The sequence below is a fragment of the Manis javanica genome, chromosome 9, assembly GCF_040802235.1.
Source record: "Manis javanica isolate MJ-LG chromosome 9, MJ_LKY, whole genome shotgun sequence".
NCBI classification, from domain to species: Eukaryota; Metazoa; Chordata; class Mammalia; order Pholidota; family Manidae; genus Manis; species Manis javanica.
This window is the reverse complement of record NC_133164.1, coordinates 90,658,584-90,681,331: the sequence shown is the minus strand read 5'-3', so window position 1 is coordinate 90,681,331 and position 22,748 is coordinate 90,658,584. Positions and strand designations below refer to the sequence as shown.

Sequence of the window (22,748 nt, the reverse complement as noted above, 5' to 3'; positions counted from 1 at the left end):
AGATTGGTAAAGAAGAAGTTAAACTGTCACTATTTGCAGATGATATGATACTATACATAAAAAACCCTAAAGACTCCACTCCAAAACTACTAGAACTGATATCAGAATACAGCAAAGTTGCAGGATACAAAATTAACACACAGAAATCTGTAGCTTTCCTATACACTAACAATGAATCAATAGGAAGAGAAATCAGGAAAACAATTCCATTCACCATTGCATCAAAAAGAATAAAATATCTAGGAATAAACCTAACCAAAGAAGTGAAAGACTTATACTCTGAAAACTACAAGTCACTCTTAAGAGAAATTAAAGGGGACACTAATAAATGGAAACTCATCCCATGCTCATGGCTAGGAAGAATTAATATCGTCAAAATGGCCATCCTGCCCAAAGCAATATACAGATTTGATGCCATCCCTCTCAAATTACCAGCAACATTCTTCAATGAACTGGAACAAATAATTCAAAAATTCATATGGAAACACCAAAGACCCCGAATAGCCAAAGCAATCCTGAAAAAGAAGAATAAAGTAGGGGGGATCTCACTCCCCAACTTCAAGCTCTACTACAAAGCCATAGTAATCAAGACAATTTGGTACTGGCACAAGAACAGAGCTACAGACCAGTGGAACAGATTAGAGACTCCAGAAATTAACCCAAACATATATGGTCAATTAATATTTGATGAAGGAGCCATGGACATGCAATGGCAAAATGATAGTCTCTTCAACAGATGGTGCTGGCAAAACTGGACAGCTACATGTAGGAGAATGAAACTGGACCATTGTCTACCGCCATATACAAAAGTAAACTCAAAATGGATCAAAGACCTGAATGTAAGTCATGAAACCATTAAACTCTTGGAAAAAAACATAGGCAAAAACCTCTTAGACATAAACATGAGTGACCTCTTCTTGAATATATGTCCCCGGGCAAGGAAAGCAACAGCAAAAATGAGCAAGTGGGGCTACATTAAGCTGAAAAGCTTCTGTACAGCGAAAGACACCATCAATAGAACAAAAAGGAACCCTACAGTATGGGAGAATATATTTGAAAAAGACAGATCCGATAAAGGCTTGACGTCCAGAATATATAAAGAGCTCACACACCTCAACAAACAAAAAACAAATAACCCAATTAAAAAATGGGCAGAGGAACTGAACAGACAGTTCTCTAAAAAAGAAATACAGATGGCCAACAGACACATGAAAAGATGCTCCACATCACTAATTATCAGAGAAATGCAAATTAAAACTACAATGAGGTATCACCTCACACCAGTAAGGATAGCTGCCATCCAAAAGACAAACAACAACAAATGTTGGCGAGGCTGTGGAGAAAGGGGAACCCTCCTACACTGCTGGTGGGAATGTAAATTAGTTCTACCATTGTGGAAAGCTGTATGGAGGTGCATCAAAATGCTCAAAACAGACCTACCATTTGACCCAGGAACTCCACTCCTAGGAATTTACCCTAAGAACGCAGCAATCAAGTTTGAGAAAGACAGATGCATCCCTATGTTTATCGCAGCACTATTTACAATAGCCAAGAATTGGAAGCAACCTAAATGTCCATCGGTAGATGAATGGATAAAGAAGATGTGGTACATATACACAATGGAATACTACTCAGCCATAAGAAGTGGAAAAATCCAACCATTTGCAGCAACATGGATGGAGCTGGAGAGTATTATGCTCAGTGAAATAAGCCATGCGGAGAAAGAGAAACACCAAATGATTTCACTCATCTGAGGAGTATAGGAACAAAGGAAAAACTGAAGGAACAAAACAGCAGCGGAATTACAGAACCCAAAAATGGACTAACAGGTACCAAAGGGAAAGGAACTGGGGAGGATGGGTGGGCAGGGAGGGATAAGGGGGGGGAAGAAAAAGGGGGGTATTAAGATTAGCATGCATGGGGGGGAGGGAGAAAGGGGAGGGTGGGCTTCACAACACAGAGAGGACAAGTAGTGACTCTACAACATTTTGCTAAGCTGATGGACAATAACCGTAAGGTGGTTGTTAGGGGGGACCTGATATAGGGGAGAGCATAGTAAACAGAGTATTCTTCATGTAAGTGTAGATTAAAAATTAAAAAAAAAAAAAGAAAGAAAGAAAGAAAAGGGGGATTACTCCTTGATAGGCTAAAGCTATTGGTAAATCAAAGATCAACGCATGCTTTAAATATCGTTAATGTTGATCACTTAAAGGGTGTCAGATGATCAGCTATGGAAGTACTCTTTTCTGATAATATTCCTTTCTCTTAATAAAAAAAAAAAAAAGCAGTTACCGTGTGCTGACCTCCAATGAGTTCTGCACAGTGGTATAGAAGGCATGTCAAAGTGTGGGCAAAGGGTCTGTTTGTTTCTATGCAGAAGATCAAGGCCTAGCTTGGATACCCAGAAAATGAACTAAGATACAATATGAGGAGGAGCTTCCGGCATCAGCACTCTCTGGAGGACTTGTGCCGGGGAATGATCATCAAAAAGCCTCCACAGGGATCTGGATGATGCTGCGGTTGTGGCTGCATCCAGCCCACCGTCTACTGGACTTGCCATAGGAATGAGGAGGAAGATGTCTAGGCTGGCATGTGCATACAGTGAGACAATGAATTTGACCGGATCTGTACTGTTGGAACTCAACCAGGAGTTGGGAGGGGTGCAAGCTGTAGCACTCCAAAATCTCATGACTATAGACTATCTACGGTTAAAAAGAACATATGGGATATGAACAGATCCCAGAAATGGGCTGCTTTAATTTGTCTGATTGTTCAAGTACAGTTGGACAATATCCATCATATCATAGATAAATTTTCACAAATGCCTAGGGTGCCTAAATGGTTTTCTTGGCTTCACTGGAGATGGATGGTAATTATAGATTTGCTTTGTTTATGTCACCGTATTCCTATTATGTTAATATGTGTGTGCAAATTAGTTAGTAGTTTAAAACCTATACATACTTAAGGTACTCTACAAGAAGATATGTCAAAGAAATAATCAATCCTCCCATGTTTCCTTCCATATGCTACATCTATAGCTTTTCTTCTTCCTTCCTAATTACAACCCTTAAATAGAATTCGTGCCTCATATCGAATTTACCGAGTATCATAATTCCTCCAGGTGGTAAAGATACCTCGAGACAAGTGCTGGGCATAGAAGCCACAGGGCATAAATCTGCAAAAAAGTAAAAAGCTAACCTTTTCAAACAATATGGCTTCTCTCTCACTTACCAACTTTACATTTCCCTGTATGGCCCCAGAAGATGACTGGTTAGCCAGAGATGGGTAAGATTCCTCAAGGGCAGAACAACCTAAGACAGGCACAGTCGCAGGGGGGCCATCAGGTGAGAATTTGGGGATCAACAGAGGTGAGGCTCAGAACCTCACCCCCCCTGCTTTGAGAGAAATCTTCTGCATCCGTGGATGTCTTGCTGCCCTTGTCTAGCCTGGATTAATACTTAGTCCATAGGCACACACCTGATCATCTGATCATCTACATTTGCCCTCTTACAGCACTAAACTATGTTTTCTACCTTTATCTTGCATCTACCTACCACTTCAGCATTTTATTTAAAAAAAAAATAATAATAATAATAATAATAAAGGGAGAAATGTACAAAAATCAAACGAATATTCATATTTGACCTGATTGTTTATAGGTCATAATGCGTGATCAAAACCGAAAGTTTCTGTGATGAATGCCCTTGTACTGTTCACCATGTAAGAATTTATTCACTATGTAAGAATTCGTTCACCATGTAAGAACTTGTTCGTTATGCTTCAGAAGATTGGAGACTGACGAGAATTAGTCTTGAGATGGATTAATGATTGTACATTGAGCATTGACCCCCCTATACTGAATTTTATTGTTGTTAACAACTGTTTGATCAATAAATATGAGATGCCCTCTCAAAAAAAAAAAAGGAAGATTTCATGATCTCCACAGTTAACACCCCCATCTCTCTCCCTTTGCCAACACCTCAAAAGCACTGCCACATTGCTTCCTCTCCCACTGTTTTTCCCACACTTTTTTCAAGCTGATTTTATTTGAAGTATGACAGTGTACAAAACATAAATTTAGAGCTGAATGAACTATTACAGAGCAAATGTCCATATAACCACAACATACATGAAGAAACAGAATGCTGCCAGCACCTCCCAAGTCCACCTTGCACGACCGTTACCTTTTCTTTCCTCCCCAAAGGTGACCAATCACTACCCCAACACTTAACATCATTGTTTTGTTTTGCCTGTTTTTTATCTTCCCAGAAACATTAGTCTGTATATAATGTTGTGCGACTCTTTTGCTTAGTATAATGCATGAGATTCATCCATGTTGTGGCATGTAACTTTTGTTCATTTCCATGCTGTATAGTATTCCATTGTATGAATATACCACATTTCATCATTGATAAAAAAAACACTCAGACTGTTTTTAATTTAGAGGCCTATACAAACGGTACTGCTATAAACACAGTTGTCTTTGCTTCCTGATGCATATGTGAATTTCTGTCAGATATACCTAGAAGTGGACCAGCCGTGTCAAGTATATTAATGTTCGTTTTAGTAGATACTGAATTTTTCAATGTGAGTGTAACAATTTACACTCCCACCAGCAGTGTTTGAGAGTATGAAGTGGTACTTCATTGTGCTTTTGTGTTTTTTACTAATAAGGTTGAGCATCTTGTCATGTTCATTTCTGTCATGTTCAAGTCTCTTACCCATTTTTCTATTGGACTGTCCATCTTTTTCTTATTGATGTGCAGGAGTTCTTCATATATTCTGTATGTGAGCAGTTTGCTGTTGTTGAGTGTCATAAATCTCTTCAGATGACTTCCCTTTTCAATGTATTTTTCTTTTCACTTTTTTTTAAATGAACAAGAAGTCTTTAATGTAGTCCAATTTATCAAACTTTTCCTGCATTTTTGGTGCTTGTGTCCTGTTTAAGAAATCTTTCCCTACCTCAACATCTTAAAAATATTCTACATATCTTCCAGATTTATTGCTTTGTCTTCAAATTTATATCTGTAATATATATACAACTGATATTTCTATATGGTAAGAAATAGAGGTACAATTTCAGTTCTGTTGTTACATTACCAGGCTGACCCAGAACAGTTAACTTTTTTCTTGAAAAGATCATCCTTCTACTATTGTGCAGTGTCACCTTTGTCTGAAACCAAGTGTTCAAGTATATGGAACTGGTAATAAACTCTCTGTTTCACAGATCTGTTTGTCCATCCTTGTTGAATATCACACTCTCTTAATTACTACAGTTTTCTGAGAAATCTTGATAAATGTTATTGCAAATCCTCCAAACTTACACTTCTACAAAAATGTCTGGTTCTTCTAGGTACTTTGCATTTCAGTTACATTTGAGAATCAATTTGCCTAATAACACATACATACACAAATGTGGTGGGAATGTACTGAATTTGTATGTCAGTTTGGAGAAACCAACATTTTTATAATATTAAATAGTCCACCCATAAACATGGAGCATTTCTCCATCTATATAGGTCTTTAATTTTGCTCCATCATATTTTAGAATTTTCTGTGAAGAGAGCTTCCCATATTTGATATTTTCTGATTATACTGTGCTTTAAAAATTTTTTTTTTATTTTCTAACTTTGTTAGAAAACTGACATAGAAATACAATTAATTTTCCTTATAAGTACTGACTTCAAAACCATCAGCCTGGCTAAATACTGACTGATTCTAATCTTTTATCACATACACAATCATGTCATTATACACAAGCATGTCAACTGCAAATAACAAATTTTAAATCTTCCTTTGTAATTATTAAGCTATTATTTCTCTTGCTTGCCTCCTTACTCCGGCCAAGACCTCCAGTATGACACTGAATAGAAGCAGTGATAATGGGCACCTATGTCATGTTCCAGATCTCAAAGGGAAAGCTTTCAAAATTACTGTTAAATATGGATATTTGCTGTAAGGCTTTGTTTTGTTTTTGGAAGATACCCTTTACCAAATTAAAGAGGTTCCCTTTTTTCCTAGTTTCCTAAGGGTTTTTATTCAATGACAAATTTTCATCGAATCTTTTACTGAAATGGCATAGTTTATCTCCTTTCTTCCTATTAATATGGTGACTCCAAATGATGATTTTCAAATATGAAACCAACCTTGCATGTGTGGAATAAACCAGTTTGGTTTCAATGTATTATTAGTTTTACTATTGCTGGATTTAGCTGACTAACATCTTATTAGAATTCTGCATCTATGTTTATCAACGAGATTGGCCTGTAGTATTTCTTTCTTGTAATGTTTTCATATCAAGATCATGCTGACCTCATGAAACGAGTTTGATATGTTCTTTATTTTTCTAAAATCTAAACAGTTTTAAATTGGCATTATTTTTTCCTTACATGTTTGATACAATTCACTGGCAATGAAATCTATGTTTGAAAATTTGTGATAATGTGTGTCTGTTTGTAAAAGTTTAAAATCATTAATAATTACAGTTCTTTATATTTTCCTGTTTTTTCTGTCAGTTTTACTAAATAATATTTTTCTAAGAATTAGCAATTTCATCTAAATTTTTAAGTAAGTTGGGATAATATTTATAACACCCACTTAAAATCTTTTCAATGTCTGCATGATGTGTAGTCATGTCCTCTCTTCTTCATTCCTAATATTTGTTATGTAGGAAAATGATTTTTTTGATTTTGATAACTTTTTCAAATAACCTGTGGCTTTGTTGACCCTCTATACTCTATGTTTGTATATTAATTTATGCTCTTTGTAATATATTATCTTTTAAGGTCTGGATCCACAGTGATGTCAATTTTTCATAACCTTATATGGATTATTTATCACTATTATTTTCTTGATTGGTCGATTTTATTAGTTTTTTCAATAAACTAACTTTTTGGCTTTGCTAAGTTTCCACTTCTTCCATTTGTTTTGAGTTTAATTTGCTGTTTTTTCCCCAATTTCTTAAGATAGTTCATTTATTTTCTATCTTCTTTTAAAAAATTATATGCATCTATAATATTTACATCTAAGTCTGGAATTAGGTGCATCTCACAAATTTTGATACACAGTATTTGCATTGTTAATTAGGATAAAATATTTTCTTCTTCAATGCACTTCATGTTTTTTTTGCCTTCAAGTCTACTTTACTTGATGGTACTGCAGGTAGGTATACTCTGTTCTATTCTTTACCTTAAGTGTTCCTATAGCCTTATTTTTTTTTGTATTTGTCTCTTATAACAGTGCATAATTATCATTTTTTCTTATCCAATCGAACAATCTTAGTCTTTTAAGCAAAACTTGTAATCCATTTAATTACTGATATATTTGAGTTTAAATCTACCATCTTACACAATTAGAAATATTTGTCTTTTTCTCTTTTTTCTCTCCTTCTTCTGACTTTATGTATTTTAAATTCCACTTTCCTTACTCTACTGATATTCACCTTCTTTGGTGGTTACCTTAATGACTGCACCATACATCCTTGATTTATTAAAGTCTCATACTAATTGGTATTTTTACCCACTTTTTGACAATGCAAAAAAAAGAAAAAGCTTACAGGGGCTCTCTTGTCATGCCAGGAGCTCTTTCCTCTCACTTGATTTCTAAATAAAAGCCTGTACCTTGCTTTCCTAAAAAAAAAGAAAAAGCTTACAAATGCTTAACTCCACTTATCTCCCACCCAAAGAATATTTGTTCTATATTTTAATTTTATAGATATTATTGTTTCACATAGTTGACATTAATTTATCTACATATTCACCACTTCTATTGCTCTACCTTCATTTCTATATTTGACCATTCCAGTGGGATTATTTTCTTTGTGCCTAGAGAACACGTTTTAGTATTTTTTTAGTACAGGTAATGGATTATCTCAGTTTTTTATTGTTGAAGTATCTTTTGCTGACTAGAATTTTAAGCTTTCAGTTATCTCAGCTTTTAAAAGATATCATGTTATTGTCTTTTGACTTCCTTATTTTTTCTCTCTCTTGAGAAGTCAGCTGTCAAACTTACTGTTGCATCTTTGAAACTAATCTCTTTTTCCCCCTCTGGTTGTTTTTACAATTATTTTTTCTAGCTTTGACCTGCAATGGCTTTGTTATGATATGCCCAGGTATAACAAGGCAGGTGTTCTGCTTGAGGTTCATCAAACTTAGTGATTCTGTGCCTTAATGTCTTTCATCAGTTTTGGAAATTCTTAACTGTTATACTTCCAAATACTGCTCCTACTCTATTCTCTCACTTTGTGACTACAATTTGTCAACAACTTTAGACTTCTTATTGCATCTCTTATATCTCTTACTATCTGTTCCTTATTTTCCTACCAACTCTCCATGCTTCATTCTGGATATTTACTTCTGATCCGTAATTCAGTTCACTCATTAGCTTAGTTATGTCTAATCTAATCCTACTCATTAGGTTTATAAGTTTTATTACTATATTTTCCTATTTCTAGAATTTCCATTTGGTTATTTTCTAATAGATTCCAGTTCTCTGCTGAAATTCTCAATTTTGTTTTTAATCCCTTGAAAACATTGATAATACACAATCATTTTAAAGTCTATTTGATAATTCCATTATTCAGAATGTTTCCGGGTCTATTTCCATTGCCCATTGTTTTGTTTTCCTTCATGTTGCCTTGGTTCCTCATGTGTCTGTTATTTTTTGAGTGTAAGCCAGATATTGTGTATGAAATACCATTAAAAAATTTGAGGCCTAAGAACTTCCTTCAGAGACAATTTACATTTGATTTTAGGGGGATCCAGAGGTACTAAACCCTAATCATCTTAATTCAGTTTTCACTGATTGAGATGGTTTGAAGTTGGGCTGTGCAAGAGCTAATGTACTTTAATTTCATCATTATTTCTAGAAGCCTATAACTAAAGCATGCAGGAAGGAGTTATAAGAACCTTCTCCCAACACACATGCACATATGCACAGACACAATAGGCTCTGAACTCCAGGTTGTTATGCTCTCGCCCCAAAGGCTGTAAAAATCACTATTTAGTTTCTCAGTATACACCTTGTGGGATCAGCAGATGCCTCTAGGTAAAAAGTGGCCTCCAAATTTCAGGCTCACTTCTTTGGGTTTTCATCTTCTACCATATTTTTTCACTGCCTTCTAAGCTTCTTCATATGAAGCAACTGAGCCTCTTATATTGCTGGTAGGAGTGTAAACTAGTACAATCCTCTTGCAAAAGTACTTGGCAGCATGTGCTAACACTATATAAATGTATACCCTACTCCTTTTCATCAGTACAAGTGAGAACTAAGTCCTCCAAAAGACATGCACAAGAATGTCATAACAGCTGTATTCCTAATAGTCAAAAAGTGTAAACAATGCAAATGTCCGTCATTGTGTAAATAAATTACGGTAAATTCACATAACACATATATCTTGATTTGGATGATGATTACGTATTACATGTAAAAATAAGTAATATGTACAGTTCTGATTACTGTACTAAGTTAAACCTAAAAGAATCTTTTTTAAAAGTTTTGGTAATAATGAACCTTAAAATTCTCTACTAATCTATTAAAGTAAACAACTTTTTTCTAAAGCCCAAAATACATAGTCCTAATGATCAATACTAATTTGAGGTATTATTTTTATTAGCATCTAATTATTTTTTAAGTGGGTTAAGTAGTAACAGCAATGTAACATTCCTTTAAGAACAGTCAACACTGACATGCAATTTATTGTAAATTCAGAACATTCTTTCATTCCAATTAAATACTATCAGGACCATACTCAGTACTTACCCCTCTAACCTGACATCTGGTAACGATCTGTTGAGTGCAATCATCTCACTTGCCATTAAATTGAACTGATTGATTTTAAACATCTCTTTCATCTTATCTTGATCCTCTTTAGGAATGACAACTGGCTTCCCCATTTCTCCAGGACCTTCATGAGGCTTTTGTACTGGCTCTAGAACTAAGAAGAGAAAACTAACATTAATTTTATAGCAATTGATTCATGTTTCTGTTTAATAACATTTGAGTTTAAATTGTGTTGTCAACAATGAGAGCCATTTCTGAGCTCATCCTCTCCCAGTCTGTAACATCTCCTAGGGGCTGCCTGTCCTCCACTGCCATACCAATATTCTGCCTCAGCACCTTCTCGCTCTGCACCATTTACCTAAATCACTGCAAAGCCTTGGTGGCTATACATCTCAACATCATTACCACTTAATCTCTTTAAAGCATAACCTTCACTGTGTTACCCCAAGGGTCTCTTACAGTCTTAATATCTTTGATACGGAATTCAACCTAATTTCCAAACCAACTACCTGCTAGATCCTCCACACTCACCCCCAGTACTTTCATCCTTTAGTCAAATAGTAACTCACTACTCTCCTCCACCTACATCTCATGTTTTCCTGCTTTGCTGCCTTTGCTCACACAGGTCCCCTCCCTTGGCTTCTCCCTTCCCACTCCTATTTGTCTTTCAAGGATCAGCTAAAATGGCTTCTCTTGCCTGCAGGTTTTCTGAATCCCTCTCTAGTAAACTACTCCTGACTACCACATCATTTCATTTGGGGCTCATACCTATAATTAATTGCTATCTCTTATTATATGATTGTTAAACCTGTCCTTATGGTCCCCCCCACCATATTATGATCTCCTTTTAGCTGCGGTTTGATCCATTTGTGCACATTCTGTGAGTTTAGCAGTGTCTTACAGCAGTTTTATAACTATATGCTGAATTGATATGTGAGTAGAAATGCTATTCAAAATAAATCAAAATGAAATCATACAAATGAATATAATAGACATTATAATAAGCATTATGCACAATAGGGCATTATGAAAGATAATTCTAATCAAAGGTAATGTTATCTCTTGGTAACAATAAAAGAGCAATATTCCAGTTCAGCAATTCCCAAATCTTATTCCTTATTAAGCTTCTGAGATGTTAAAAAGTGTTCCAAAAAAACAAGTTTCGGATGTATTAAATTTGGAGAAAGGTGTTCTCAATTTCTCATCTAAAGAGGGTAGAGAATGGAGTGAGGTTAAGAACAGAATATCTGCTTTATACATTATTTGTTTATTTTTAAAGCTGAAAATTTTATTCTTTTTTTGTTTATATTTTAGGCATCTCCAGAAAGTCTCTGCAGAAACACACAGACATCAAGGCAGTACATGTGTGTTTCTCTCTTTCAGGCTTTGTTGCCCAAGAATAGCACACAACTAGTTGGTAAAGCTAACCTGCAGGATTGTTTCACACGGTGTTCCTACCACTACCAGAACTGTAGAATATGAAATTATTCTCTGTCTAGGATATAAAGACCTATTTTAGACAACCATCAATTAAAAAGTGATGTGCAATTTTCCCCTATTCTCCGAATAAACTGTGATTTTAGGAGGGACATTCAAATATTAGTACATAACTTTAAAATTACAGGAAGCTCATGTAATACAGCTCTAAAGAACAAATCCTGCCTACTGTCTGCCAAGTAACTAAGGTCTTTAAATGTAAGGATTGATAGATTTTTTTAAAGTTCTCAATAAGTATACTAAAAACTTTAAGCAGATGTGTATAATATCCACATAAGCTATTAAATCTTTAAACATCATAAATTATAAAATGCTTAGAGTCAATTCTACTTACTTAATTTTCTCTGAAAATAAAGAGCAATCAACAGATTTGGGCGTTAGGATGTTAAGGGGTCAACAGAAAGCAGCAGAGTCCTTAAGGTAACAATTACTTTTGTGCATGGCATAGTTACAATGGAGAGTAGGTGGGAGACATCTAGTGGCCCTAATTATAAATATTTCAGCTATCTGTGCCCTATTTTAGTATAAAATGATGTTTTAAAGGAAAGTTAAAATGTTAACGTTTTCACGCTACTCAGTTTTAAAAATAAGAGCACTGAGTTATACAGAATGCCATCTATAACAAAATTTTGCTGGGGGTGGGGTCCTAAATTTGATCAAGCCTCTGAACCTACCTGCCAACTTGCAGGAAATAGAGGGCCAGAAGGACATGAATTGAAGGGATATAAATGCCAACTGTGGGAAGCTGGAAAAGAGAAAAACCTAATTTCCCCTTCTTCAGCAACAACCAAAAAGAGAAAGGGGGAGGACAAAAAAAAGAGCTATCTGTGTATCCATGTGCCACAATACTAGCCTTGGATTGATAACTGTTGAAACCAGATGATAAATACATAAGAATTTAATTTTCTATTTTCCTTATTTTTGTTTATGTTTGAAATTTTCCATGGAAATTGGGGAAACATGAAGGAGGGCTCATGAAATTATTACTATAAGAACTACTAAGTAAACTTGATTGCTTAACCATAAGAGATTATATGAACAGGAAGTTAAAATCTTACCCATCATATGAAATAAAACCCTGGCCATGAGTTCTTAAAGAAATCAGGCAAAACTGTATAATATATACAATCCTGCTGCTGCAATATTTTGCTAATATGAGCACGTGGTACTTATTAATAATCTGAATATCTTTTATAGTGCCCACATTATATATTTTAGTCTATTGGTACACATGAGATTTTACAGCCACGTTTAAAATTGCCATTAACAAGTTATATGGCTACTGCATGATTTACAGAATCCACCAAAGGACTCTCACTCAGAGATATATAACATCCTGAAGAAGTAAACTGACTAGCAACTAGTTTTCTTCAGCAAACAAGATGAGATAAAATGCATGTGGATAATGAATATATTTTTACTACTAAGGCACTTCCAGTATTAAAAGTAACTAATAAAAAAGATGGTAAATAATATTGTGGACTATTTGTATGATATTGTGGGATTCACATATAAATCAAGTATAAAAATCAAATGAATAATCATATCTGACTTGATTGTTTATAGTTCATGATGTGTGATCAAAACAGAAAGTTTTTGCGATATGACTGCCCTTGCATTGTTTACCATGTAAGAACTTGTTCGTTATGCTTCAGAAGATTGGAGACTGTTGAAAGTTAGGCTTGGGGTTGATTAACGGTTATGTATTGAGTCCCCTATACAGAATTTTATTGTTGTTAACAACCATTTGATCAATAAATATGAGAGGTGCCCTCTCAGCACCACTCTTGCACTGTTCAAAAAAAGAAAAAAGATGGTAGAGAGGAGAAAAAGATGGCGGTATAGGAAGGCAAAGGTGGAACCTCCCTAATACACATAAAACAAGAAAATATAGCAAGTACAACTAAACCTTAAAATGACCTGAAGACTGCAGAACAGAGACCACCTACACCTGGGGAATAATTGAAGACTACACAGAAAAGGGTAAAGTGGCAGAGCCACAACTGAGCAGGACCCAAGCACACACCCCACCCCAGACCACAGGTGGGAGAAAGAGGACCAGAGGGGAGGGCACAGGACCTCAGGAATGCTGCACACCTGGCCCTGGAATCTGCTCCAGAAGCACAAAGTCCACATTAATTGGGTTCTGGTATTTAGCGGGGCTGAACACCAGGGACAGCTTGTAAATTCTGGGAGGTTGAGACTCCAGCCACTTGTGGAGGAGAAGCATGTTCTGCTGGGCCTGAGACCCAAAGCAGAGGCAGCAGTTTGAAAGACTTGCCAGCAGTGTGTGTATTTGGAGGGGGATAGAGGGGAGAGGGTGGAATGGAGCTCTCTCCTCAGAAGAAAGGGCAGGTAGTTGATACCTCACCAACCTCTCTTAGCCCAGAGGTTGGAAACTCTCAAGAGCCCCAGACACTCTGTCCTCCTCGGCAACACAGCCCAGAGGCTCCTACCTTCACATACTGTCAGTGAGCAAACCCACGTGGTCCAGCAGCAACATCAGATTTGCTGCCTTGCAGGCAGAAGGAGACTCTCCAGCTTCCACACCATGTTTCAACCCAAAAAGGGAGATGCCTTGCAGCACCCATCCCCAAGAACTCCCTCCAGTGGGTGTCTGCCTGGTGCAGCAGGTCCCACACTGTCCGAAAGCAGCACATTGGCCCACCTATTCCATTAACCCTGAAGCTACACCATTGCTGTAAGGCAGGTTTCTGGTCGGATCACAACGGCAGCTGAAGCAAAATGCTGGCATTACAGACAGACAAAAAGGTGGTCCTGCCCATTGCACACAAACCGATGAGGCTCCCACAAAGTAGAACCAGGCACCGGAGAGTAAAGAGTCTTGAGTTTCTGGGCACCATAGGTAGCCTCCTTCATAAAGATGTTACTCTATAGGCCAGGAAGCACAGCAGAGCCATCTAATACAAAGGAAGAAACACAGAAACCCTAATAAAATGAGGAGGCAGAGAAATATGTTCCAAACAAAACTACAGGACAACACATCAGAAAAAGGGCTAAATGAAATGGAGATTACCAATCTTCTTAATAAAGATTTCAAAGTAAAGGTCATAAACATGCTCACTGATTTACAGAAAAATATTCAAGATCACAGGGAGGACTTCAACAAAGAGAGAAGAGCTGAAAAAGAGGCACTCGGAGCTGAAAAAAACAGCAACTGAAATAAAATATACAATGTAGGGAATGAATAGTAGATTACTGCAAATAGAGAGACAGGCAATGAGATGGAAATCAGAGAAGAGGAACACAACAAAGCTGAGGAACAGAGAGAAAAAATATCTGTAGGAATAAAAGAATGATAAGAGAGCCCTGTGACCAATCCAAATGTAACAATATTCTCACAATAGGGATACCAGAAGAAGAGAGTCAAAGGGATAGAAAGTATCTTTGAGGAAATAATTGTTGAAAACTTCCTCAGTCTGGAGAAGGAAATAAACACACAGGTCATGGAAGCATAGAAAGCCCCTAACAAAAGAAGCCCAGGAAGACAACATCAAGACATATAATAATTAAACAGAAAAGGATTAAGGATAAGGAGAGAGTACTGAAAGTAGGCAGAGAAAGAAGATACTTATAAAGAAAACCCCATTAGGCTATCAGCAGACTTCTTGGCAAAAACTTTACAGGCCATGAGGCAGGGGCATGAAATATTTAATCTACTGAAACAAAAGGATCTCCAACCAAGAATCCTTTAACCAGCAACATTATTTTTAAATTTGAAGCAGGGATTAAACAGTTCCCAGATAAACAAAAGTTGAAGGAATTCAACATCACTAAGCCAGCCTTACAGGATATTTAAAAGGGACTGCTGTAGATGGAAATGTTCCTAAGGCTAAATAGCTTTCACCAGTGAAAAAAAACACAGTAAAGGTAGTAGATGAATTAATTCACAAGCAAGTACAAAATTAAAACAAAAGCAAGATCAACTATACACAAAATTAGTCAAGGGACAGGTTATGACATCTGATACATAAATCGTGGAGCAAGAAATAGCAGGAGAAAATAGTACCTTTAGGTGGTGTTTGAAATAGAACAGTCAGCAACTTAATATAGACTGTTATATAGTCAGACACCTATCCTTCAACCTTTGGTAACCACAAAACTGAAGCCTACAATAGATACACAAAAAAATTTAAAGAGAAATCTAATCACAACACTAAAGAAAACCATCAAATAACAAAAGACGAATATAAGAGAAGAAGAAAGGAACAGACAGGAGCTATAAAAAAAATAAAACAATTAATAAAATGGCATAAGTACATACCTATCAATAATTACCCTTAAATATAAATGGACTGAATACACCAATCAAAAGACAAAGAGTGGCACAATGGAAAAAGAAACATTACCCATCTACACATGGCCTAAAAGAGACTCTTTTGAGACCCAGACATATACAGACTAGTGAAAGGATGAAAAAAGTAGGAACAGCAGTATTTTTATCAGATAAAATAGATTTCAAAACAATGAAAGTAACAAGACACAAAGAAGGACATTACATAGTGATAAAGGGATTAACAAGAGAATACAACCATTGTAAATATCTATGTACCCAACATAAATAAGAGCACCTAAATCTGTAAAGCAAATACTAACAGAATTAAAGGCTAAAACAGATTACACCTTCACTTCAGGAGACTTTAACACACCACTCAAATGAAGGGAAAGATCAACCAAATAGAAGCTAAAGAAAACAGAGGCACTGAACAATACAGTAGATCAGATGGACTTAACAGACTATCTACAGAACATTCTACTCAAAAGCAGCTGGATACACATTTTTTCAAGTACACATGGAAAGTTCTCCAGAACAGATCACATACTGGGCCACAAAAAGAGCATCAATAAATTCAAAAAGATTGAAATTGTATCAAGCAACTGCTCAGACCATGACGGTATAAAACTAGAAATAAATTACACAAAGAAAACCAAAAAAGCTCATGAACACCTGGAGGCGAAACAACATGCTTTGAAATAATCAATGGATCAATGAAAAAATTAAAACAGAAATCAAGCAATATATGCAGACAAATGAAAACAAAAATTCAACAGTCCAAAAACTTGTGGGATGCTGCAAAAGCAGTTGTAAGAGTGAGGTATAGGGCAATATAGGCTTACCTCAAGAAACAACAAACCCAAAAAATAGTCTAAACTCACAGTTAACGAAACTAGAAAAACAACATATAAAAGCCCAAAGTTAGTAGGAGAGAAATAATAAAGATCAGTACAGAAATAAATAAAATAGAGAAGAACAAAAGACAAATTAGTGAAACTAGGAGCTAGTTCTTTGAAAAAATAAAATACATAAACCACCAGCCAGACTTACCAAGAAAAAAAGAGGGAGTACACAGATAAACAAAATGAGAAATGAAGAAAATAATCACAATGGATACCACAGAAATACAAAACATTACTAGTGAATATTAATAAAAATTATATGCCAATAAATAGGACAACCTAGAAGAAATGGACAACTTCCTAGAAAAATACAACCCTCCAATAATGAGCCAGGAAGAAACAGAAAATCTGAAGAGACCAATTACCAGCAATGAAATTGAACTGCTAATCAAAAAATTCTGTAAAAATAAAATACCAGTTCCAGATGGTTTCAGGGATAAATTCTACCAAAAATTTTAAAAGAGATAATACCTCTCTCTTCTTAACATATTCCAAAAATCAGAAGAGGGAATATTTCCAACCTCATTCTATGAGGCCAGCATCACTCTAGTACCAAAACCAGAGAAAGACACCACATGAAAAGAAAATTATAGACCAATATCCCTGATGAACATAGATGTACAAATCCTCAAAAAATACTAGCAAACTGAATTCAAAAACATCAAAAAGATCATCTATCATGACCAAGTGGGATTTATTCCATGGATGCGAAGATGGTACAATATTTGTAAATCAATCAGTGTGACACCCCCATTACAAAAAGAGGGGTAAAAACCACATGATCATCGCAAGATGCGGAAACAGCATTTGGCAAAATTTAACATCCATTCATGATAAAAACTCTCAACAAAATAAGTTTAGAGGTTACACACCTCAACATAACAAAGTCCATAGCCAAAATCATACTTAGTAGGAAAAAGCTTATAGCTTTTCCTCTAAGATAAGAACAAGACAAGGATGTCCACACTCCCCACTTTTATTCAACATAGTACTAGAGGTCCTAACCAAGGCAAGAAGACAAAACAAAGAGGTAAAAGTCATCCAAATTGGTAAGGAAGGGGATAAACTCTCACTGTTTGCAGATGACATATTATACATAGAAAACACTAAAAACTCCACCAAAAAACTACTAAAACTAATAACTGAATTGAGCAAGGTTGCAGGATATAGAATAGATACCCAGAAATCTGTTGCATTCCTATATACTAACAACAAACTAGCAAAAAGAGAAATCAGGGAAAGAATTCCATTTACAATTGCATCAAAAAGAATAAAATACCTAGGAATAAACCTAACCAAGAGGTGAAAGACTGAAAAAAAATGGAAATCTATCCTGTGCTCATGGATAGAAAGAATTAATATTGTCAAAATGGCTATCCTGCCTAGAGTAATCTACAAATTCAATGCAATCACTAGCAAAATACCAACATCTTCTTCAATGTTGTAACAAATTCTTCTAAACGAACTGGAACAAATAGTTCTAAAATTCATATGGAACCACAAAAGACCCTGAATAGCCAAAGAAATCCTGAGGAAGAACAAAGCTGGGAGAATTATGCTCCCTGACTTCAAGCTCTACCACAAAGCTACAGTAATCAAAGTAATTTGGAACTGGCACAAGAACAGACCCATAGATCAATGGAACACAACAGACAGCCCAGATATAAACCCACATACATATGGTCAATTAATATATGATAAAGGAGTTATGAATATATAATGGGGAAAAAACAACCTCTTCATCTGGAAAACTGTTGGGAAAATGGAACAGCTTCATTTAACAGGCTGAAACTGGATTACTGTCTAACTCCATATACAAAAGTAAAGCCAAAATGGATCAAAGACGTGAATGTAAGTCATGAAGCCATAAAACTCTTAGAAGAAAACATAGGCAAAAATCTGAACATAGGAAAGGGCATATTTTTCCTGGACACATCTCCTTAGGCAAGGGAAACAAAATAAAAAATGAACAAGTGGGAGTACATCCAACTAAAAAGCCTCTGTACAGCAAAGAACACCATTAGCAAGGATCCTACAGTATATGAGAATGTATTCATAAATGACTCATCAGATAAGAGGTTAATATCTAAAATATATAAAGAACTCATATACCTCCACACCAAAAAAAGCAAACGACCCAATTAAAAAATGGGTGGAGAACATATAGACATTTCTCCAAAGAAAAAATAGAAATGGATAACATGCACATGAAAAGCTGCTCCACTATGCTAATCATGAGGGAACTATGAATCAAAACCACAATGAGATATCACCTTATACCAGTTAGAATGGCCACTATCCAGAAGACAAGAAACAACAAATGCTCACTAGGATGCAGAGACATGGGAATCATCCTACAGAGTTGGTGGAATGTAATTTGTTAAAGCGCTGTGGAATGCAGTGTGGAGGTTCCTCAAAAAAACTAAAAAAACTAAAAACAGAAATACCATTTTACTCAGTAATTCCACATCTAGGAATTTACCCAAAGAAAAAAAAATCTCTGCTGTAAGAAGATATAAGCACCCCTATGTTTATTGCAGCACTATTTACAATAGCCAAGATATGGAAGCAACCTAAGTGTCCATCAATAGGTGAATGGATAAAGAATATGTGGTATATATACACAGTGAAATACTAGGCAGCCAAGAAAAGGAAAGAGATCCTGCCATTTGCACCAACATGGATGGATCTAGAGGATTTATGCTCTGTGAAATAAGCCATGTGGAGAAAGTAAGAAATATCATATAACTTCACTTACTTGCAGAATACAAAAACAAAACAAAACAAAGGGAAAAAACAGCAGCAGAGTCACAGACACTGATAAGTGACTAACGGTTATGAAGGAGGAGACGGACAGGGAGGTGAATAATGGGACACAGTAATTGTCAATCACAGTATAAGTTGGTCACAGGGACAGTAGCACAGCATAGAGAATATGGCCAATGATTCTGTAACATCTTACAATTTGATAGATAGTAACTGCACTAAAGGGGGTGAGGATTTAATAATATGGGTCACTTTTGAACCACTGTGTTATACATTTGAAACTAATACAGGACTGTGTATCAACGACACTTCAGTTAAAAAATCATAAACATTAACTTTCCATATACTCTGCTTACCAGCTCTTATGTAAATTAAAAGTGAATTCAGTGAAATTTTTGTTAGAAAGCAACTGAAATGGGGTTTGGACACCACTCTGCAACTGAAAAAAAATTGCTTGGTGGGAAACTTTATATGCAGTTCAAGACTAAGAATCAAATCAACTTTGACAGGGGAGTGACTACTATTATGTGAGAACAAACATTCTTCAGTTAAGCATCATTTACAACACAATGCACTAAGTGCTATGAATTAGAAAATTTAATTTCCAGGAAAACTAAAGGTTCAGTCAGAATGCCAAGAAAGATTACGACACACAAACCTTACATGACATTAACTTTGAAGGTATTTTAATAAATCTTACAAATATCTAAATTGTACTTTAGTAGAGAAAGTAGAGATAGAGGTAGTACAAAGTTATGATAAACTTTTCAGTACAAATTACTAAAAAAAGGCTAATGTAATTTCTCTCAAATCATTTTTTTTGGTATCATTAATCTACAATTACACCAGCAACATGACGGTTCCTAGACTCCCCCCATTATCAAGTCCCCACCACATACCCCATTACAGTCACTGTCCATAAGCGAAGTAAGATGCTATAGGAGCACTACTTGTCTTCTATGTGTTGTTCAGCCCTCCCTGTGCCCGCCCTACATTGTGTCTGCTAATCATAATGCCCCCCTTTTCCCCTGATCCATCCCTTTTGACCCATGCTCCCCAGTCCCATTCCCTTTGGTAACTGTTAGTCCATTCTTGGGTTCTGTGAGTCTGCTGCTGTTTTGTTCCTTCAGTGTTTTCTTCGTAGTAATACTCCATAGATGAATGAAATCATTTGATACTTGTCTTTTTCTGCCTGGCTTATTTCACTGAGCATAATACTCTATAGCTCCATCCATGTTGCTGCAAATGGTAGTATTTGTTTCTTCTTATGGCTGAATTATCTTCCATTGTGTATGTGTACCACACCTTTATCCATTCATCTACTCACGGACACTTTGGTTGCTTCCATTTCTTGGCTCTTGTAAATAGTGCTGACATAAACATAGGGGTGCATATGACATTTTCAAACTCAGCTGCTGCATTCTTAGGGTAAATTCCTAGGAGTGGAATTCCTGGATCAATGGTATTTCTATTTTGAGTTTTTTGAGGAATCTCCATACTGCTTTCCACAATGGTTGAACTAATTTACAATCCCACCAGTAGTGCAGGAGGGTTCCCCTTTCTCCACATCCTCACCAACATTTGTTGTTGTTTGCCTTTTGGATGGTGGCCATCCTTACTGGTATGAGGTGATATCTCATTGTGGTTTTAATTTGCATTTCTCTGATGATTAGCGATGTGGCCATATGAATTTCTTCTTTGGAGAACTGTCTGTTCAGCTCCTCTACCCAGGTAATAATTGGATTATTTGCATTTTCTTTGTTGAGGTGTGTAAGCTCTTCATGTAATTTGAATGTCAACCCTCTATCAGATATGTCATTTACGAATATATTCTCCCATACTGTAGGATGTCTTTTTCTTCTACTGATGGTGTCCCTTGCATTACAAAAGCTTTTCTGCTTGAATATAGTTCCACTTGTTCATTTTTGCTTTGGTTTCCCTTGCCTGGGGAGATACGTTCATTAAGAAGTTGCTTATGTTTCGGACAATGCTTATTTCCTAAGAGTTTTATGGTTTCATGACTTACATTCAGAGACTTTCATCCATTTAAAATTTATGTTTGTGTATGGGGTTAAACAATGATCCACTTTCATTTTCTTACATGTAGCTGTCCAGTTTTGCCAACACCAGCTGCTGAAGAGGCTGTCATTTCCCGATTCTATGTCCATGGCTCCTTTATTGTATATTAATTGACCATATATATATTTGGGTTTATATCTGGACTCTCTATTCTTTTCCACTGGTCTGTGGGTCTGTTCTTGTGCCAGTACCAAATTGTCTTGATTACTGTGGCTTTGTAGTAGAGCTTGAAGTTGGGAAGCGAGATCCCCCCTGCTTTATTCTTCCTTCTCAGGATTGCTTTGGCGATTCATGGTCTTTTGTAGTTCCACATGAGTTTTAGAACTATTTGTTCCAGTTCGTTTAAGAATGCTGTTCGTAGTTTGATACTGATTGCATTGAATCTGTAGACTGTTTTACACAGGATGGCCATTTTGACATTAATTTTTCCTAGCCGAGAGTATGGGATGAGTTTCCATTTGTTAGTGTCCTCTTTAATTTCTCTTAGGAGTATCTTGTAGTTTTCAGGGTATAGGTCTCTTCCTTGGTTAGGTTTATTGCTAGGTGCTTTATTCTCTTTGATGTAATTGTGAATGGAATGGTTTTCCTGATTTCTCTTTCTGCTAATTCATCATTACTGTATAGGAAAGCAACAAATTTCTGTGAATTAATTTTTTATCCTGCAACTTGGCTGAATTCAGATAATAGTTCTAGTAGTTTTAGAGTAGAGTCTTTAGGGTTTTTAATGTACAGTACCATGTCATCTTCAAATAGTGACAGTTTCACTTCCTCTTTACTAATCTGGATGTCTTGTATTTCTTTGTTTTGTCTGATTGCCGTGGCTAGGACCTCCAGTACTGTGTTGAATAACAGGGAGAGAGTGGGCAACCCTGTCTTATTCCTGATCTAAGGTGAAAAGCTTTCAGCTTCTCACTGTTAAGTATTATGCTGGCTGTGAGTTTATCTTATATAGCCTTTATTATGTTGAGGTACTTGCCCTCTACACCCATTTTGTTGAGAGTTTTTATCATGAATGGATGTTGAATTTTTTCGAATGCTTTTTCAGCATCTATGGAGATGATCATGTGGTTTTCGTACTTTTTATTGATGTGGTGTATGATGTTGATGGATTTTCAAATGTTGTACCATCCTTGCATCCCTGAGATGAATCCCTCTTGATCATGGTGTTTGATCCTCTTGATGTACTTTTGAATCCCATTTGCTAATATTTTGTTGAGTATTTTTGCATCTACGTTCATCAGGGATATTGGTCTGTAATTTTCTTTTTTGGTGGATTCTTTGCCTGGTTTTGGTGTTAGAGTGATGCTGGCTTCATAGAATGAGTTTGGAAGTATTCCCTCCTATTCTATTTTTTGGAACACTTTTAAGGAGAATGGGTATTATGTATTCTCTGTATGTCTGATAAAATTCTGCAGTGAAACCACTGG

The 22,748-nt window shown here is 36.0% G+C and overlaps 1 protein-coding gene across 3 annotated transcripts in view; it reads right to left on the bottom strand.

Moving 5' to 3' along the window:
* The window catches only part of GALNT1 (polypeptide N-acetylgalactosaminyltransferase 1), a 131,043-nt gene that overhangs the window by 57,020 nt on the left and 51,275 nt on the right, over positions 1-22,748 (bottom strand). For all 3 annotated transcript variants that reach the window (XM_037017478.2, XM_037017484.2, XM_073212913.1), the window contains one exon: positions 9,760-9,934. In XM_037017478.2, coding sequence (XP_036873373.1) covers positions 9,760-9,934 — 175 coding nt within the window. The remainder of the gene's footprint in view (positions 1-9,759; positions 9,935-22,748) is intronic.